Source organism: Anopheles coluzzii, chromosome 3 (assembly GCF_943734685.1).
Source record: "Anopheles coluzzii chromosome 3, AcolN3, whole genome shotgun sequence".
NCBI classification, from domain to species: domain Eukaryota; kingdom Metazoa; phylum Arthropoda; class Insecta; order Diptera; family Culicidae; genus Anopheles; species Anopheles coluzzii.
The window spans coordinates 90940030-90960750 of NC_064671.1; the positions used below are offsets into that span (position 1 = coordinate 90940030).

Genomic DNA, 20721 nt, shown 5'->3' on the forward strand with positions numbered 1-20721 from the left:
CGGCTGCCGTGAGCTAACCTGCCGCCTTCGATACACGACCACCCCCGGATAAGCGAGCTTTCACTGCAATCGCAAAATTCAGCAGAGAGTTTTGCCTACTGCGAGGGTGTGTATTACTTTTCGCGCACGGTGAATTCACAATCCCTCCGGCCATTTCGTACCGTGTGTGTGCGTGTGTGTGTGTGTGCACGATTTCGTGCCTGGAGCGAAATTCTGGTTGCTGGAGCACCCTCGTCCGCCCGCCTGCCTCCCCCCACCAACTCCGTTCGACGCCCGTCAGCGCCGCACACACGCACGAACGGTTCCTGTGAGTGTGTCTGTTCCTGTCCTGTGGTACGAAAGGTACACCATCAGCAGAACGGCAAAAAAAGGGATTCTCCACTGTGTGGAAGAAACATTGGTCACAACACCACCTCCCTCCTTTCTCTCCCCTTCAATTTTGGCAACCCACCCACACGGGGTGGTGCAGAGCAAAAAAGGAGAAGAAACCCCGTCGCAAAAGTGGTTATCGAAAAGCGCCCATAGGGCCCCTTGTATTACCGTGTGCGTACGTGTGTGTGTATGTTTTTGTGTGCCCGTGAGAAAGAGAGAGGTGCGTGCGTGCGTTCGTGCAAGCTATTGCACGACATTACAGGTGTGTCTGTCTCTGCTCTGGCTGCTGCAGCACCTTTGCCGTGTGTGTGTGTGTGTCTGTGTATGTATGTGTTTGTTTCGTGTGCGTAATTTATCACCCGTGTTACGATGTGGGGTGAGCTGTTAAAGGGTGGAATACAACTGGAATCGCAGGAAAAGAACAACTTCAACCCCCTTGCCTGGGTCGGGATGGGGGTGAAAAAGAAGGATGGTGAGGGTGGGGTAGTGATTTGCCCTCCGTGCAGCAGTAAAACCTCCAGCGCACCCGCAGCTCTAGCAAGCCCGTGAAAATTCGTGCAAAGTGGAAGTAGGCGAGCAGGAAAAACACACACACAGACCCACACACACGACCTTTTGGAACAAAATAAAATCAGTAGCAGTACAAAGAGAGAGAGAGAGAGAGAGAGCCAACACGCTAACGCGCTACAGAGTGAAAGAGAGAAAGAGCGTGTGTATATGAGAGGGCCCGCGCGCGCACTTGACCGTGAGAGGGAGAGAGCGCTGTCGCACGGACGTACAGAGAGAGAGAGAGAGAAAGAGCGAGAGAGCGAGCGCGCACAGTTTTGCTGTGCACGTACTAAAATGCTGCTTGCGAGTGAGCATGTGTGTGTGTGTGTAAGCAAAGGAGCGAGAGTAGTAGCAGCAGGCGCACACACGATTAGTACTGGTAGTAGTAGTGCGCCAGTGCGCTTGGTGTAACTGTTGGTAGTGGTAACAGTGCTTACACCACACAGGGCAGAGAAAGAGAGCGAATGTGTTGGTACTAATTTCGAGGCAAAAAAGAAACAAAAAAATCAACACTGAAAAGAAAAATGTTATTACGGCGGCGGTGGGTGTTGAGATCGAACACACAGTAGTTGCAGTAGTTTAGCCAGGAAGGTGATTGGTTAGGGAAAAAATACCCCCCCCCCCCCCCTTTCCACCTCCTGGAACACAGAAGGAGAATTTTAAGCTCCAGCTCCGGCACAGGCGTCTCCAAAGCAGGGTGTCACTGAGAGCGCATTCAGTGTATTCCGTGCGTGTGTTTGACTGTGTGTGTGTGTGTGTGTGTGTGATGCACGACTTTTTCCAATTCTTACACGCTTTGACCGTGAAAGTTTCGTTCGTGAACGTTTGCTGTAAAGTAACGTGAAAACGGCCCCAAAGCACGACCGCGGCGGGGTTGAAGCTGGGCTGGAAAAACACCCCCTCCACTCCCCCCGGTTACCGAGGAGTGTCCGCGGCTCGCGAAATCAATTTTGATAGCTCTTGATGTTCTTGTGCCTCTTCGCCCTCGGGTGGGGGAGGGAGGTTCGAACTCGCTCTCGCCCCGTGCCTGTTTTCGATGCTCACGCGCGCTCTCTCTCTCTCTCTCTCTCTATGTGTCGGGCGCTCTCCCATGAATCGCTCTCGCCCTGTTGGGTTGGGGTCCTTCGATCGAACGGGTAAAGGTCGTCATGGATTTCACACAGCAAAGCAGGTGCCCATAGGGAAATCGTTCAGCGCCTACTACTAAACTCCCCCTCCTCCCCCGGTGTTACCATCGTAATCGAAAGGCCTCGTCCGTCCTATTCGACGAAGGGGTGAAATGGGCAACCACTTCCGTTCCTTTTGAAAGACGGGAGCCAACAGTAGTAGTAGTAGTAGTAGTAGTAGTAGATTCTATGCGCCTTCTGGAAATAGCTGTTTGCATGTCCCCGCGTGTGTGTGTGTGTGTGTGTGTGTTTGTGCCCTATTCTTTCTCGTGTGTGTCCCATCGCTGTGCGCGCGCGTATGTGTGTGTGGGAGTGTGAGAAATGGTTTGCTCAAATCCCCCTCTCCCCCCCACCCATCGAGCAAAAAAAAAAAACACAATACCAGCAGGCCCCGTCTCAGTGGTTGCGAGATGCAGTCGATGGGAAGCTGTGCACGAAGCAAAGACACCACCTGTGTGCACCCCTCGTGAGGAACGGTTTGGCGCTTTGGGTAAAGAAAGGGAGGCTGAGGCGCCTCTTAGCACCCAGTGTGTGTGTGTGTGTGTGGCCTTTTTGCTTTGCACTCTTGTGAATATCGGAACGTCCCAAAGTGAGAAAAGTAATGGCAAAGCGAGTGAGAACAAAAGTCTTTTGCATCGTTCGATAAGAATCTAAAATTGTCCTCCAAATGTTGCATGCTTGGATGTGTTTGCCTGGGTGTCTCTGTGTGTCTGTTTGTGTATGTGTGTGTGTGTGTGTGTATTTGTGCAAGGTGTTCCCGTGAGCAAAGTGGATGACAAAGTGTGTATTTTGTCCCCCTAGAAAAAGGAGGGTTGTTTTGTGCTAACGATGTAAAGAGCAAGCGAGTGAGACAAAGTTTGGTGCTTGTGCTGCGAAGAGGGTGGGGAAGTGAGACGGGCACCCAGCAGTTTACCGTTTGTACCGTAGAGTAACAGCGGCGTGCGTGTGAACGTTGTGAATGTTTGCGCGTGTGAAAATCACGAGCAAAGTGTGTGCACGAAACGCTCACACACACTCACACACACACACATACAAACTTGGAGAGGGGGGGATGGCTGGTTCTGCTGACTGGTGTGCGACCGTGAGCTTTGCGAAGCTGTAACGAGTGAGCTGCTGGTGAGCTGCTGGTGAGAAGGCCTCCAGCCAACCAACGAGCGTAGTGAGCGGCGCGCGCGTGACTCACCGTGGCGTGAAAACGGGTTTTCGCGTATTCCGCTTTTCGGCAGTGCTTTTGTTAGGGAATTTTCCTCTGGAGCAAGTGCACGCTGCTTCACACGGGGAAAATGGGGGAGGAAAAACTTTAGTGTGTAAGGTCACGCTGAGTTGTCGCGAGATAGTCAGCTAAGGAATGAGGAGCTTTTTTGGTTCAAGCAAAGAAAAACATACCCGTGAAAACTCACGAAAAGTCAAACCACCAGCCGCGGCAGCAGCTGTCTGTGCGTGTCCGTGTGTGTGTGTTTGTGTGAATGTGTGCAACCAGTGCCCTCCTCACCTCACCAAGGGTGATTTTCCACGGAAAATGGAAAAAAAAATCTAATTGCTAGCAAGATTGTATTCCGGTGACAAACTTGTGTGAATATAGTGTGTGCGGTCTTTCGCTCATACATTGTTTACGTGATTTTTTTTTGCTGTTGTGAATTTTGCCACCTTTTCTTTTCGGTTAACAATTTCCTTTCCCCCTCCTCCCTTTTTTATTGCAGCTTGCAGTGTGCAGTGCGTGCGTGCGTGTGTGTGTTTGTCTGTCCGACGTTCTGATTCCTGCCTAGCCTCCTAGCGAGGAGAGTGTGTGTGTGTGTGTGCGTGCGATCAAACAGTAGGCGAGGAGCGTGTGTGCAACACTACCAGATAGGGAAAAAAAGGAGAAGAAGAAACACACCCCAGCTCTACTCTTGCAGAAGGTGGGCGGCCCCCGGGGGAAGAGAGAGAGAGAGCGAATCAATAGCAACCGGTAGCTAGCTGCTGCTGTCAAACGCGAAACAGCGAAAGAAACGCGAAGAAAAGCGGCCCTAAACGTGGTCATCCTTGATTTTTGCCTTTTATTTTCGATTGTGAGACAGTGTGTGAGTGTGTGTGTAGTGTCCTGTGTCCTGTGGCTTCTACCCTGGTAAACGGGGAGCAGGGCCACAAATGTAACACTTCACTGCTTTGCAGCTTCTTCCTCCTGACGACGGGACACGGTACCGGGGCAACGAGCGCACCAAGCGCCCGAAGGATTTCCTCCTGAAGACATCTACTTTGGGAAGAAAACGGCCTCGCGCACCATCGTCCCTGATCGATCCCCCAGTGTGTGTTTGTGTTGTGTTGCCTACTGTGTGAGGTTTGCTTTTTTACTATTGTGTACCGATTTAGTGCGTGTGTGTGTGGGTGGAAAGTGTAATGTTGTAATTTAATAATAAGAAAGAAAAAAAAAGATGACGTGCTGTTAACAGTGCAGTGTAAAAGTAAGCTTAAAGTGTGTGAAAAATTAGCAAAAGAAGAAGAAGAAGAAGAAGAAACACGTCCGTTTCCGTGTGTGCTGTCCCTACGAGCCTCTGCCGCGATCGTCAGCCTGCAATCCGGTTGAGAGATATACCTCACAAACAACGCGACAGCAATTGGCCACCATTGTGCAGTAATTAATTAGGCAGGAATAATCCTCGAGTAACACAGTAACAGCAAAGCGCGGTCAACAACGCGTATCCTGAGACGAGTAAAAGAAGGTAATTTTAAAAGTGACCGTTTGTTATTCGCCTCAAAGTAGCAATAGGTTCAAGTCCTTGAAACACATTCCTTGGAATTGGATTAACTACCTATTAAGGGGTTAACTACCTTAAGCGAAAGTATATATAGCATTTTAAGTGTCTAAGGCCCCGTTTCCTGATTATACGGCGTCGGTTTTGAGGCGTAAGACATAATGCAAGAGCAATTTTGGTTTCGATTTGCTGCAAATCAACAGAATAAATAATGCAATATCTTTCCACCTGGAAATTTAATAGAGTTGACGGAAACTTATGGTAGAATCATCGGTACTATTATTTCGCTTTTCTTTTAAACTTGTTTTCAACTGTACTGTACTAAACTGTACTAGTGATGGGTAAAATTGGCCAAAATTCGGAGTCGACTTCGATTCGACTCCAATAATTTTGGAACCATCTTATAACCGGAGTTGTTCGGAATCGTCTGATGCCGTCCGGAATTGCCCGAAGTCGTTCGGAATCGTCTGGAGTTGTCCGGAAATCGCCTGGAGTAGCCCAGAGTCAGAGTAGTCCGGAGTCGCTTGGAGTCGAACGGAGTCGGAGTCATCGGGAGTCGCCGGGATACGAAGTACAGGCAGAGTCTAAGACAAAAACACAACGGAATGAACTGCCTGATCACAAGCACACTGCATCGGACGGCACCAGTTTACTCCGATCGACTCTGGACGACTCCACCTGACTCCGGACAACTACAGACGATCCCAGACGACTCCACCCGACTCCGGACGACTCCGGACGATTCCGGACGACTATGGAAGACTCCGGACGACTCCACCCGACGCCGGACAACTCCGGACAACTCCGGATGACTCTGACATCGGGCGGAACTAGTGGTTCCCATTTTTTTTTTTCAAATTCCGAATCATACTTACAATAGTTGGACTGGTCTCCAGAAAGGACATCACTAGTCTTTGCTAGTCATGCTCGCCAGCTAATCGAGCTAATCGAAAAGACATCCCAAAACGCTTCTCCCAAAACCGACGCGCTGCAATCACCACCACCGCCAGGAATTTCCTTTTGCGAGACCAACGCGAGATCAATATTTATTGCCGTGTTTTTGTTGCCGCCGTTGCCGCCGCCTGTGTGAAGTTGTCCAAGCTTTTACGATTCTTTTTATAGAAAATTATTATCGACTATTAGGAGGGGCTATAAAAAAGGGTCTCTCTGCTGTGCTCCCAGGTTGCGCACCCGGTGGCTGTTTTTTTCTTCTTCTGTTTTCCTTTTTTTTGTTTAAACCATCCATAAGTCACCCTTGGACGTGCGAAGAGGATAGGGAAAAGGGGGAAAGAGGGGGAGAGAACGGCTCAATACGATTAGAACATTTTGAAGCAACAGAGCAATTGGAGGAAAGGGAGAGAGCGAGATTGATGGTGAGGAGGGAAAGGGAGGCAAAAAGGGAGAGAGAGAGAGAGAGAGAGAGAATTGGGAGAAAGTGAAGAGGAACAAGCAAAGAGTAGAAGTTGGGATGGCAAGAGTGTCGCCCCGTACGTTGACCTTCTGAAAATCGACTTTCTGGACTGCTTGGGGGGAGCGCTGTTGTACATTTCCTTGGGCTGTTTAGTATCCTTTGGTTTTTTTTACATACTGTTCCTATTTTTAGGACATTTAAGGACATTTTAAGACATTGCCCCGTAAAGTTACTTCATAGAATTTGGCCGAAAATGTAAATGCAAACAGAAGAGCTTTCGCTGAACATGTTATAGTCCTTGAAGTCTTACGGCTTCCTGTGAGCAATAGGTGACCAATGCCCACCAGCAACAATGTGCTTTTAACTGTGCCTCTGTATGCCTGGTTGTGTGTGGTTGAATACCAGAGAGAGAGAGAGGGAATGCCTGTTTGTATGCATAAGCTTAGCGTGCACTACACCAGGCATGGAAGATCATCGAAGGAACCACTGTGATTCGTTCACACTTCACTCTCAACATCCAATGAGTGTCTGGTCTCTCGGGGCACACCGAATGCGGCCTCCCCCCACCCAAAAAAAAAGGACCTCATTTTATTGTGGCCCATGCTTTTCCATCCCTGGAATATGGCAGGAACGGCAAGAGATTTGGCTCTGGTGTCTCTTCTTCAGTCTTGCTCTGGCTTGCTGCTCTCCCCAAACATCCACCCAATACTGAAAGAGCAGTTTTTTCTCTCTGTGTATGTGTGTATACCTCTCCAGTGTGCTCGAGTGTGCTGGAATGTTTCCTGCTGAACACACTCTTGCAGACGACTGAAGCCGTCCAATGCACAGAATAGGGCATTTTTGGTGGCAAACATATAGCTTAGTTGGACTTCAATCATCTAAAAAAGACAGAAAAGATATCGCCTTGCCTCCTTCCTGTGTGCAAGATATTCCATTCCAACTTTTCCCGTGGCAGGAGAGAGGTCTATCCTGTCCAAAAGGACACATTGGTTCCGTTCTCAGAGAAGCTTGCTCTCCCCAGCGTGTAGGAAATTCATACTATCCCGAAGAGTCACAAGAGCACCAATGCCTCCGGTGGCACCTCGCCAGTTTCCATAGTGAGTGAGGGTGAGTTTTCCTTCCAAACGTCGGTTGTTCTGTTTTTCCAACGACCAGAGAGCAGCAGCAGTGAGATGTAACCGTAGTGAGAGACATGTTGCAATGAGATGAAGAATCTGAGTAGGTGAGATGTTTTCCATATGTCTCCTTCAGGCTATTGTTTGGTGAGAACGGAGTGGGGAGCATAATTCCTCTAGCTGTGTTTAAAATCGTACAAATTGTTAAAATAAGTATCAAATAACTACCAGTCATATCGTATCACACTGCCCCATACTCACACTGGCCATGAGAAGGCTGTAAAACCGATGTACTAGAGCGCTTCTCTTTCTCAGTAACGCGCCCCAGCCATTATCGCTCTCAAGGTAACTTCCGCGGAAACGCAGAGAGCTTGATCACGCACGTGCCTGTGTGTGTGTGTGTGTGTGTGTGCTCGCGCTCCCGTCTATCTTTTTCGCGGTTATCTCACCCCTCCCTCGCTTCGATCTTACAGGAGGAAGGTGATTTGTGGGAGATTGAATCGTGTGGCTCTTCTTCCAGCCCTGCTGGTCAGTTGCTCGCCCATGTTCAGCCCCATGTGTGCCAGCCTGTGTGTGAGTATAGCTTCCAGATTCAACACACACACACACACAACGCAACGCAAGGGGGAGAGTTGTACGTAAAAGACGGACGAGCACACTAATTGCATCTGCTCAAGCACCAGCGACCATTCTTTAGGGTGTTCTGTTGCTTGTTTAGCCTTAAAGTGCTTCGTCGGTGCGTGTGGGTGTGCTGTTGTATACCCTGCGTCTCCTGTATTGAGGATTTATAAAACTTGACTTCAAAGTGAGGGAGAATGAGAGCGAGAGCGAGAGAGAGAGCTATAGGCTAGAAGATTGAATTAGCAGGAACTGCTCACGACCCTGGTACACTGAGTAGATCATAAACTCAGAGGCAGAGCGTTACAACACACGGGTGAGTTGATCTCCAGCATGTGCCAATGTGCTTCCCGAAAAGCTTCCCAAACTCCTGGATACTCTCCTCCTCGATGGGCCAATCAACTGACTGCTGAACTCAGCGATGATATTGATAGCTTTTTTTCTTTTCTTCGATCTGTGTTGTTCAGAGTGGTCCAATCCACATTGATTGCTACGCGGTGTAAATACAACACCTTGTTCGACACAACTTCGTGTTTGACGCTAGGACTTCATGTGTATTCTTTTTTTTAACTTTATGGAGACGCCTAGTGGTTGGTAGGTTTTTATATTTTGTTTCATGGTTCATCAATAAACACTAGAATGTACAGAGTGGAATGTAAAAACTGGCATAAGTATTGCTAGATACGGAAGTATTATTTATCTATTATCATATCAAACATTAATTATGTGTCACTTTTGACTTATTGATGTATAAGCTTTTTAAGCGACAAAATATAAGCAATATGCGGTGCTAAATGCATAAATTAAATGCTTTTTATAGCTTTCTTGTCAATTCATACAATCGGAGGAACTTAAACCGGTTTGTGAATCATGCATTGGTTTTATATTCCCAATGGGGCGGTTAAAACACTCCCAAAACGACTTGCAAACAACATCCATAAACATGAGTCACACCTCGCAAATCATAACACCTTCAACCCGTTTTAGTGTCCTCTCCTGTTATCAATGATGAACAATTTCCGAAAGAAAAAACAAAAATGCCGTTTGATTGGTTTCGTTGTCACATGCGTTTTTCATACGCTTTGTGTCTGGTTGTTGTTTCAAAACAAGGAAAGGGAGGGGGGATGGTTTAAATATTGGACAACAATTAATTCTCACCCTTGGTCTTTGGATTTGTTGTGCGTGGAGGGGATGAATCATAGATTCCGGTAACATCTGGATTATAATACGCGATGCTAATGGCTTTGTAAATAGCTGTGAGTCGCGGTAATGAATGCTTTCTTCAAAGCTGGCTGCTGGACAGGGAGAGGAACTGCATCGCAGCACATCTGCTAATTGTCGCCCTCGAAATGCATAATTAACAGAAATCCGATTCCCAAGCATCGTCGCGATGACTCAGAGCCCTACGAGCTGGTTCGCAGTTCGAAAGGGTCCGTCCAACTTTCGACCGTGATCATTGTTGTTATTGTTTGCATGTTGGCGACGACAGCCACCTCCCCGATGCCATTGCCCAGACGCCTGCTGCCATCCAATCAAGACGTCGAGGTCGAAACAATGATAACGAACAGGTTTTACACGAAATGTGCTGCAACGGTCCCCGATAGTCAGATTTACGGTCTAATAGGGACGGAGCTTCACTTTGGCACATTGGCACCGATGACTAACAAGCGCGCACACACACACACACACGAGTGTTTGTGTGTGGGCGGGTGCTATCACAGATGATAAGCTTGCAATGACGTGTTGAAACTGGCTAGACTTTGGTGGTCGCTTTCTTTGGCTGCAATTTAGAAATGGTTTGATGGTCTCTAATGTGTGAACTTTTACGTTACAAAGTCGTTTGCTTTGCTCACAATAGTGCCTCAAATATTCATGCAGCATATAGAGACGAAGGTCGAATCAATGATGCATTTTGTTGTGGTTCGTTTGTCTGGTAAGAATTTCATAACATTGAAGCATGAGACCCAAGATTTTGGGTATTTCTCATTCACACCATTTCATCCATCCACCACCAAGCAACAACAAAAAGGCAGCTTTTCTCCCTTACTCTCGACTCTCAGCTCGGGTGCCTTAGGGCGAAAAGCGCACAAAAAAAAAGGCTCCGTCGTCGTTGAAAAGGAAGGAAGGAAGCAATCGTGATTGGAGAAAAGACGAGAAATCCGAGAATCCATTCCGAACCTTCAACCCAATGCACACGATATCCTTGTGTTGGGGGGTCCAAATGACCCGATGGGGGGTGGGATTTAATGATTCTTTCGAAAAAAAAAAAACAGAAATAGGAAAAAGTCTAACCACATTGAAGCAAATTACACATTGAAGCAAAATCACACACACAAACAAGGCTTTCGGAGGTTTCCAATTTTCACTGAACTATTACAACTGTATATCCTAGTCACGGCACCATCTGCCGTTGCACGGCAGTACTGAGAAACAATGTTTATTTAATAATTGGGCGTATAATAAAATGCTTCTACCTTATATGATCCACGCGCCGCCAAAAAATAACCCCAACCACCCCCGGATTAACCTATCAACTCCCCCGCAACTCCCCCTCCCCCATTCAACAACAACAAAAAAAAAGAGCAACCCACTCACCGACCATGTAGCCACGGGGTTGTTTTTCCCACGCTTTTCTTACGTCTCATTTGCTGCTGCTGCTGCTGCCGCCACTGCTATGTACTACGAGGTACGGAATGGGGAATTCGACCCGTGCTTCTGCTGCTGCTGCTACTATATTCGTCCCAATGTGCCCCCGCCTGCCCATTGATCCCTTTTCCTCGGTTGATAACCGGAGGCTCAATGGTGGGTTGGCCGCTTAAGGCCGATTAAGGTGTGCGGCGGGTTTTGACGGATTCGCGCGGGGCCAGGTAAGCCCAGAAACAACATCTGTTAAGCTCTTTCCCTTCCCTGTTTTACCAGCAATTTAATTTCTCTCGCTGTGTCCTCTCTGTCTCTTCTACTGTTTCTACTGTCTGTCCTGCGCTACTAACACATATCGATTGGATATGTTTTTGCTGCCATTCTGCCATCTCTTCGGCTGGACAGCGAGCAATAAAAACAAAAAAAAAAGATATCCACCACACTACCACTACACCTGTGCCATACTTTATAGCTCCTTCCTTCCTGGACGGCTCAGCAAAACGTCAGTCTCAGAACAGTGTGAGGTATCTGCAGCCCACGTCTTTTGGCCCCGAGTTTGGCGTGCATGTACGCAATCAGACCGAATTGAGCCCGGGCACGAATGGGAAGAATAGTGCACTTCCCCCAACCAACCAACCAGCCAACCAACCAGCTAGAGACACACGCTGGGGCACGATGACGATAAAAATTATCTTTTATCTCTTAGCGATTCTTGTGAGGCCCATGTCGTCATTTGCGGTTAGGCTGGGTGGGTGAGTGGTGGTGGTCGTGTTTGGTGACGTAACGTACGTACATCACTCGTACGGACGCAAATTTTGAATGAGCGGGGTTGGGGTGAGTGGGAGCATAGGGGGAGGGGGGGGGTCTATTTATTTTTGGAGCTTTTTCCCTCATACTCTCTCCTCGTTTATCCCTCTCTCCACTGTGGTGTTCGGTTCGAGTGTTAGCAAGAAAGAGCAACCCGACCGCCGCTGCTGCGTCGCCAAGCTCATCAATGAACGCAGGTGAAAATACACCGCCCAGCCAGCCAGCCAACCAGTCCGTGGACTGGAGCGAAAAATGGCAACGGTTAGCTCGTGGGTCGTGGGTATTGTTTCTCGATTGTCCCATTATGTTTTTGTTGAACAACTGAAAATGGTATTGTTTTGCGTTATTTCTTTCCGCTTCTTGGCTTGGGTTACGAACGACAAAGTGGATGACATTTTGGGATGAATCGAAAAGCGCTGTAATCGTAACGATTAGTTTAAGACAGCCCGAGATCTGCCCGTCAACATTACCCTAGACACTCCCCCCCCCCCCCACTGTCCGCCCGCGGGCCTGTAACATTTCCTAGCGCATTGCGCCTCTGGATGCCTTTGCGCTATTGATTCGCGTGAAAGCTCATGCGATCGGTTTCTCTCGAGCACCGGGAATATGGCTACGGGGAATCTGATTTTTCGATTAATGGTACCGCGAGTTCTCGACTGCGTGAAAGGGGCGAGGGGAGGGGGGGGGGCAATGTTGAATAATTAATCGAACGTTTGGTTTGCGTTCGTTTGCCACTTTTAGAACGGTGCACACTCTCTTTGGTGGTGGCGGCAGCCGGTGGTGTGTTACTGAAACGAGATTACAGTCTGGGTGTGTGTGTGTGTAACTTGCTTGCCCGCTACTGATTGAATTCAGTTCTTTAATTATTGATTTTCAATTCTATATCCTGTTCTGTTTCAACGAAAGCAAAGGATTCGCTCTGACATGGTGCTTGAAAGATTCACTGTGCTTTGTAGAGCTTTTCATGAGTTTAGTTATTATTGTATTAAATATTGAAGTTTTTTTGTTAAATTAACTGTTTTATTTCATCCGCCCTCAAGCACAGTGAAGCAATCTAGTTCATTTAGTACAAACAACTGACATTTTCTATAAATAATAAACGGCCCAATACATATTCTCTTATTTCTTCCATCCATCCGGAAGCATTCCATAACACGTAATGCAATTGATTAGCGTAAACCACAATAACTTCCACTTTCTGGGTAAAACATGTATACGACATCATCCTGGCTGTGTATGCCGTGCAGCATTGAACCTTTTAATTTCACCTTCCCAGCATCGTCTGGCTTTATTGGTATATGAATAAACCCCTTTTCCTTTTGTGGTTATTTGTGATATGTTAAGGGGAATTTGTTACCATTTTCCTATGAAGTGAAATCCCTACCCCCCCCCCCTCCCCCTCCTCGGTCCAGATGGCAAAGACGGAGTAAATTGTGTGAACAGTGGGCAATCACCTCCATGCTTGAGTAAAGTCACGTTTGAGCCACGTTTAAAAATGGAGGGATTTTGACGAATCCTTCAAAATTGTACTTACAAAGGTCAGCGCTAATAATAATTGAAATTGTTGTGAGGTTACATACAGCAAAAACTGTTGATTGAAGTAGAAGAAGTGATTAAAACTAGCAGAGCAATTGAAAAGGTAGGGTAATTCGTACTAGAATCTTTAAACTTCCAATGGAGCAGCCTGGTGGTTTGTAATATTTTATTAAGAAAAAATATGTATTATTCAACATATTACATGACTTCGGGATGAAATTTGGTAATATTTTACATACTGTTAGGGGTAATCTGTCCTGTGCTAAAATTGGCTTTCAAACTACCCAGGAGAACAAATAGCATTGCGTTTCGTTCCACATACCGTATAACTTACATACAGAGTTTCGCAATTTTATTTCGACGCGTTTTGTAAATATGAATGCTTCGTTAGTTGATTCATGCAGCATGTGCGTCCATCGCCTTGTGTGCAGGTGTCCATTCAATCGCTAAAGCTCAGTTTATTTCCGCCCGGTTTCCCTTTTACAGCACGTTGGACACCGTTTAATCGGGGCTCGTGTTAATGTTGTTAACATTATATTTGCCACCTTACCTGCTTTGCCCACCTCTGCCTCACTGGACTTGAGTTAAACTGCCGTCCAACCGCGACAAATACATCGCGGCCACCAGCACACCACACGATGATCGTGTCATTCAGTTTGGATGAATGTATTACACCCAGTCGCATGGAAAGGTGATGTGTGATGGATCGTTTGCGGTCGGTTGAGGGGATCGGTCTTTTGTCTTGGCGAAAACAGCAAACTGTTGCTGATGGCTTTGCCTGCCCACTCGATATATACAGGGGAAGGGTAGCACGGTTGGCATCCGCTCGATCACGATTGGAAGATTGTGGATTGTGGAATGGTCGGTGGAATCGTAGATGCGTGCTGGCGACAGTTTTGCATTGGCGATGATCGTCCACGGTCGACTTGTACAGTCCGGTCACATAATCGTCTCCCTCTCGCTGGTCTCTTCCCCTTCTGTCGTTGAGTGTGCGATCGTGACCGAGACCGAGTCGGGCCGCAGGAAAAGGAGAAAGGCGTATGGACGAGACTGTTAAACTGTGTGTCTCCATTCCAGGTTTGTTGGCGCGCAAGTTTGCTGCCCTGCGACTGTCGTCGTCGTCGTATGTGTGTGGCGCATGATCGTTTTTGTGCCCCCCCCCCCCCGCCCCCTGCTTCTCGCGTCCCTTTTGGGCGGGGTTGGGTATTGTCTCGGACGGCGCACACAGATCGGCCGAGATGTGGAGTGAATAATTGAGTTGAGCCAGGAGAAAGGATGCATTCCTGACCATGATAGATCATCCGGTTTCATTGATGTGTGCAAAACAGCGGCCCTCTTGTTTGGCTGCATAAAATTCCCATTTCGTTGTGACAAAATGCAATATTCATGTGCATTTCTTTTGGTAATATTCATAAAACACGACAATCATTCCTTCTCTCTTTACTAGCTGGTAGCAATTTTGTTACATTTCTCTAAATGGGTAATGTTTCTTTGCCTACGACAACACTGCATAATTATTGGACGAAACCATTTTAATGCAAATATACAAGCGCTCAGCCCCCCCAAAATTGCTTCTCGTTATGTGGCTGCGGAATCCTAACCATCAGCAGGCACACGTAACAGTGCTTCTTCCCCATCGAGAGGCACACGGGTGGGTGAGAAAGAAATTGAAAAAATCATGTAACATTTCACCCAGCTCGCCTTGCCCGACGACCTATCGATTAATGCTAATCAAGAACCGAAGTGCATTTCTGTATCACCGTCGATCATCAGTGTGTGGTGGAGTAGCGGTAGTAACAGGGGTAAGGTGACTACTTGGGAGGAATGATCCGAGCGAACACGGTGATAGCCCCCCTCCCCCCTCCTCCCTATTGCTGTCAAATAGAAGGGAGAAGGTGTAATTGAGAATCGAGCCCGGTGCTGGCGCTGCTGCTGCTGCTGGACTGGAATGTGCAAAGCGATGGTGCTGATGGACGCCGCCAGAAACGATGGAGAAAGGTCCGTCCGGCGAATGTGTCCAGAGGTGGGGGCGATGGGGCAAATGGGGCCGTCGGATAGAATTCTATGGCGTGCCTTGCTGGCTTAGACTGCCGCCAGCAATTATCTATTTGTTTGCGTACTGCTTGAGCAAGCCCGACAGCAATGGAAGCTAGAGACAAATTATCGATAGTTGTGATGATGATTGCGCGATAGTGTTTGGCGAGCTCCAGTGTGCCCCACAACTCGATCCAGCGGGGTTACAATTTGCAAAATTCCGCCGTGCGCGACCAACGATCGGTAAGCCAATCGGTAGTCTAATCGAATGTTTGGGGCAAACACAGTAACGTAATTGTTGCGGCCTTTCGCAACGTTCTATTCATTTGCAGCTTGAAATAAATGTAATGAAATGTACGGAAAATTACCCAAAGTTGTTCGCAACTGCAACAGGAGGTGGGTTAAAATTTGTTGTCCAGTTGGCGTGACTCGACTCGTTTGCAATCGGGGACCACCTTCTCTCGATCTGTGAGTGTTGTCAACACGATAACTCAATCGAAAGTAAAAGAGGTCAAATCAATGATTAGCAGTCCGTCGTTACGATGATGGGCTAGTGTAATGGTAGCAATTGCAATCGGCAAAACCGGTCAATTCGGCTCGGTTGGTGTGTATTATAATGTTTAAATATCGAAGAAAAGCGAGAAAATATAGTTACGTTCTGTAATGAAAACATAAATAAAGATTTAAAATTAATGCTAAGAATTTCAAAATGATCATTAACTTCCGTTTTGTAGTAAATCGTGTAGATGTGAAGCTCTAAATATTCGCTTTCCATTCGCTTCATTCGACAACAACGTCCGTTGAAAAAGCAAACGATTTTGCAACGCCCACTCTGTTGTGTTGAACGTATGGTCCTGTGCAAGCCTGCTTGTTCTGCCACACCACAGGATGTGAGTTCAAGTCCTACTCTTTCGACCACAAACAAACAGTACCTACCACTATTCAACAAAGGTTTTTAATGGTACGTTTTTGTTCGACTCGCCCACTTACTATCCGGTTGATGCGGCTTTTGTTTGTGTTGTTTGTGCCCCTGTTTGTGAATCACACATTTTTGAAAGGCGAGAATAATTGTGCGTAAATGCACTCGCCGCCGCTCACCTCATCGCACCACCTCCAAAGCAGTCATTATCATCATCATCGTTGTCCGCGCACATTCGTTTCTCGGTTCAAGGGACGAGGTGTGCGGGGTGTAGTCTCGAGTGTGAGACGATGCTGACAACGTTTGTGTGTAAGTGTACGCCACACTGGCTGTCGCTGCCCCGCACACACAAACCAAGATGATGTTTTCAAAACCGGATGAAAATAGTCCGGATAGCGCGCGGGAGGCGGCGGTGGCGCGTTTTTGCTTTGCGTATTTTTTTTTTGTTTTGTCGCTTCTTCCTACTCCACACGCGGCATTTGCGGTTTGGGGGAGGAGGTGAGATTCTAAACCACAAAGCCTGCCGCCTTGCTCCATCCACCAAGCACCACGCCACAATGCTTCAAAGTGGCCTGTATTGCAGGGAGAGTGGGGAGTTAGGAGGGCGAGACGCGAGACTGGAGCGGGATGAAAGACAGGTGCTAGATAATCATAGATGCGGCGATGGCGGACACACTCACACAGACACACACCGAGCGACAATCGGTTCGGATATACGACGATTGATAATACGCTGAGCAAATTTTCTCACATTGCATAATTATCAACAGCAGCAGCAGCAGCAGCAGCTAAATGCCGCTCGCGCACCACAACTGTTGCAAAGCAAATCATAGCTGAAATGTGTGCTGAAGGTTGTGAGAGTAAGAGAGAAAGAGAGAGGGTGTGAACAGCGAGATAGCGCAAACGAGAGATAGAGAGAGAGAGAGAGAGAGCTCTGGTGAGAAGGAAACCAAAGGTGGTGAAACGAGATGATAACATGGTTGAAGTGTACTATTAAAAAAAAGAGGGTAGCTCAATTCCTGGAACACAGGCCACACATAGCTAGATGAGTGAGTGATGGAATGGAGGGGTTGGGTGGGCAGAATCGTGTGCGTTTAAATACTCGTGCGACTCACTGCACCGAAGTGCATTTTGAAGTGCAGCTAATAAACTAACAAGCATATGAAAACAAACCTGTGCTGTGCGAGCGGGCTTGTTGAAGGAGATGGCACTTGAAACATGGTTTATATACCGAGTTGGCTCGGTAGTACTAATAAATCGTTGATCGCCACCTTTGATCGTTCAGCGACAAAGTAGTGAACGAATCGAATCTGACAAGATGAGCTATGTTTTGAGAAATTTGAGATTTGCAAACATTTGCAAAGGTCATTAAACATTTGTTATTAAAGGATAATTATATATTTGTCTTGTTCTTCTCTGCGTGAGACAATTTTTAGTACAATTTAGTACAAATGTAATAAGAGATGTTAACAGTGATTGATTTTATTGGAGATAAATTTATGCCATTAATATTTACTCATTCCTTTGATATCAGCAATCAGTGTTATTAGTTTTATGAAATTTCCAATTGATTTGTAACAAATCTACAAAGTCTTATGTAGTGAAGGGTTAATAGTTCGATATAGAGCCTTTGATAATTTCGCACCTGGAATGACCACCTCGAACCTGCAACGAGAGGAACGGTACAATTGGAGACGATTATATTGTTATTTATAGTATCCATATCATATGCTCGAAAGGCTTTGCAGTACTCCGCACCGCCTGCAGGCATGTGCCCCCGGGGGCGGATACATTATTCGCCTCGTATCGCATCGGTGCTCCGTCGTCAGGCCGTTCATTAAAAAGGCATCGGGGTCCGGTCTACGCGCATTTCCGATCGCGTGTGAAGTACCTTGTGCTGGTGTTGCCGCCTTCCCGATTTCGTTTCACCTCTCCCCACCTGCAACCGACACGCATTTCTTTCCCAGCAAAGGCAAAAGATAGCCCTTTCGCGTAATCGATGACGGGTGTAAACTCCGGGTTCCTTCCCTTCCACTCCCAACGTTGCCCAGAACCAGTAGCAAAGTGGATGTAGTAGAAACGTGGACGGAGGGCGACATGGAACCGGCAATCAGCCGTAGAGGGAGAGAGCGAGAGAGAGAGAGAGACTTGCGCGCCCGGCACGAGGTTGTGCACACATTTCATTAACAAGTGCATCAGGTTCTCCTAACGTCAGCAGCGTCGGTTAGAATTCGAACTGAGCGTGCGTGATCTAGACACACAGTGTGTAGCCTTCCTACCTTGCATTACAATTTCATACACACTCATACACACATCCACATATGTACAAGCAATCTCCGACAATTTCCGACGATTGTGTGACTCTAATGTTTCGATTCTTCTTATCGTTTCAGAGTATCAGGCGAGGAGACACCGGAGTCTGCGGCTGTTCGTAGTTGCTGCTCGAGTCCCAAACCTCTGGCAGTGTCCCGGAGGGTTACACCGATCTTCACGAACAAGACACACGAAACATGAGCGCGTAAAGCCAGAAAGAGCGATTGGTAGTATGCGGCACATCGGATAGATAGCAAAACGCTAAAGGTGTGTTAGTAACTGAAACTTGCAGTAAGAAACGGATTGAAGATATCGCCGAAACTTCAACCAGAAAACGTTCTCAATCCACACCCAACGAAGCGGTTGTAGCTGTCCAAAAGGGGGCTTTGCAAGACAGATCCATCAAACGGACAACAACACCAGAACCACCACCACCACACACGCACCAGCAGCAGCAGCACCAGCAGCGACGAAGACGGAGGGTTCTCGGGAAACATCGCACCCCATCTAGACGCTGGCTCGCAACGGTGAAGCGCGGGGGGCCGAGTCTCCCGATACGTCACCGGAAGGCGGTGCCACCTGCTGGTGGGCGCCCTGGTCAGCGATGGGTTGCTTCGGCTCAGCCGGATCGAAACAGTCGGACTCGAACAGCTCCGAGGATACCAAGAGCCAGAAACGGCGCAGCGATGCGATTACGCGGCAACTCCAGAAGGACAAACAGGTGAGGGGGAAGTCTACGCATGGGGATGCGTCGATGGAAAACGCCCTTATCTCGATTGCTGTTCCCAATTCCAGGTGTACAGAGCGACGCACAGACTGTTACTACTCGGGGCCGGTGAGTCCGGCAAGTCCACCATCGTGAAACAGATGAGAATATTGCACGTGAACGGGTTTTCCGACAGTGAGCGGAAGCAGAAGATAGAGGACATTAAGAAGAACATTCGTGATGCTATCCTGGTGAGTAGGGAGAGGAAACAGAACGGTTTACCTCATGCTTGTTTGTCCCCTGCCTTCGATCGGAAGTATTAATTCATTTGCTTTTTCCCGTCCACCTGCAGACAATTACCGGTGCAATGAGCACACTGACGCCGCCTATTCAGTTAGAAAAACCGGAAAATCAGGCACGGGTAGACTACATTCAGGATTATGCGTCAGGTAAGAAGCCGTAGCTAGCAACATGGTTCGTTTCGCGTACTAATCCCTTCTTTTCGTTCACTCATAGGGCCTGATTTCAATTATCCACCGGAATTCTACGAGCACACCGAGGAGCTGTGGAAAGATCGCGGTGTCCAGCAGACGTACGAGCGATCGAACGAGTATCAATTAATTGATTGTGCTAAATAGTAAGTTGACAGGGGAATCCGGAAACGCCACCGTCTCAAAACGGTTCCACGCCACTGTCGCTCTTCATTGACCTCTGTGCGGCTGAATTACGGAATGTTGTACTAACGTGTTCGTGTTTTGCTTCCCTTTCGCCGCCAGCTTTCTGGATCGTGTTAGTGAAATCAAGCAGCCTAACTATACTCCAACCGAGCAGGATATCCTGAGATGTCGTGTGCTAACCTCTGGCATTTTCGAAACTAGGTTTCAGGTTGATAAAGTGAATTTCCAGTAAGTAGTGCCCGCGGCAGCCGGCAGCAATCCGTGTCCCTGCGCTTACATTCCCACATTCACGTGCCCTTTCTTCCCACCCAAAAACAGCATGTTCGACGTCGGAGGGCAGCGTGACGAGCGGCGTAAGTGGATCCAATGCTTCAACGATGTCACAGCAATCATCTTCGTGACGGCGTGCTCTAGTTATAATATGGTCCTGCGCGAAGATCCCACACAAAACCGGCTACGGGAGTCGCTGGATCTGTTTAAAAGTATTTGGAATAATCGGTAAGCAATGCGTCCGCGGTGGGATTACTGCTGCGCAGTGGACAGCTGCAACAATAACGTGAGGCTTTTTTGTGTTTTTGCTCCTTTTTCCTTACAGATGGTTACGGACTATATCCGTTATATTGTTTTTAAACAAGCAAGACTTACTGGCCGAAAAGATAAAGGCAGGCAAGAGCAAGCTGTCCGATTACTTTGGCGAGTTCAACCGTTACCAGACGCCAGGTAGGATGCTGGTTATGCTGTGTCGCATAGCACATACTAATATCGTGTTCATTCCACCTACTTTCAGCCGACGCCGTGTGCGAAATGGGCGAGGATCCAGAAGTGATTAGAGCAAAATATTTTATAAGGGACGAGTTTTTGGTAAGTTGGGACGGTGTTGGGAGATGCATGCTACACTGCGACGATATGTTGAATTCCCCTTCCCCTTTTTGCAGCGTATATCGACAGCGAGTGGCGATGGCAAACACTACTGCTATCCACACTTTACCTGCGCTGTAGATACGGAAAACATCAAGAGAGTTTTCAACGATTGTCGGGACATCATTCAGCGGATGCATCTGCGGCAATATGAGTTGTTATAGGTATGGAAGGATCTTCTTTCTGTCCTTTTAAACGGTTTGTGTTA

General features: G+C 47.6%; 1 protein-coding gene across 9 annotated transcripts in view; it reads left to right on the forward strand.

Annotated features, from left to right (window-relative positions):
* Positions 1–20721, forward strand: part of LOC120959132 (guanine nucleotide-binding protein G(s) subunit alpha) — a 28563-nt gene continuing 7842 nt past the window's right edge. Inside the window, exons 1-11 of one of the 9 annotated variants that reach the window (XM_040382306.2) lie at positions 1–106; positions 3788–4786; positions 18293–18933; positions 19008–19169; positions 19271–19367; positions 19435–19555; positions 19695–19823; positions 19914–20093; positions 20191–20315; positions 20383–20456; positions 20531–20677. In XM_040382306.2, coding sequence (XP_040238240.1) covers positions 18817–18933; positions 19008–19169; positions 19271–19367; positions 19435–19555; positions 19695–19823; positions 19914–20093; positions 20191–20315; positions 20383–20456; positions 20531–20677 — 1152 coding nt within the window. In that variant the 5' untranslated portion in view covers positions 1–106; positions 3788–4786; positions 18293–18816. The other 8 variants (XM_049609667.1, XM_040382304.2, XM_040382305.2 and 5 more) reach the window with 8 other exon arrangements.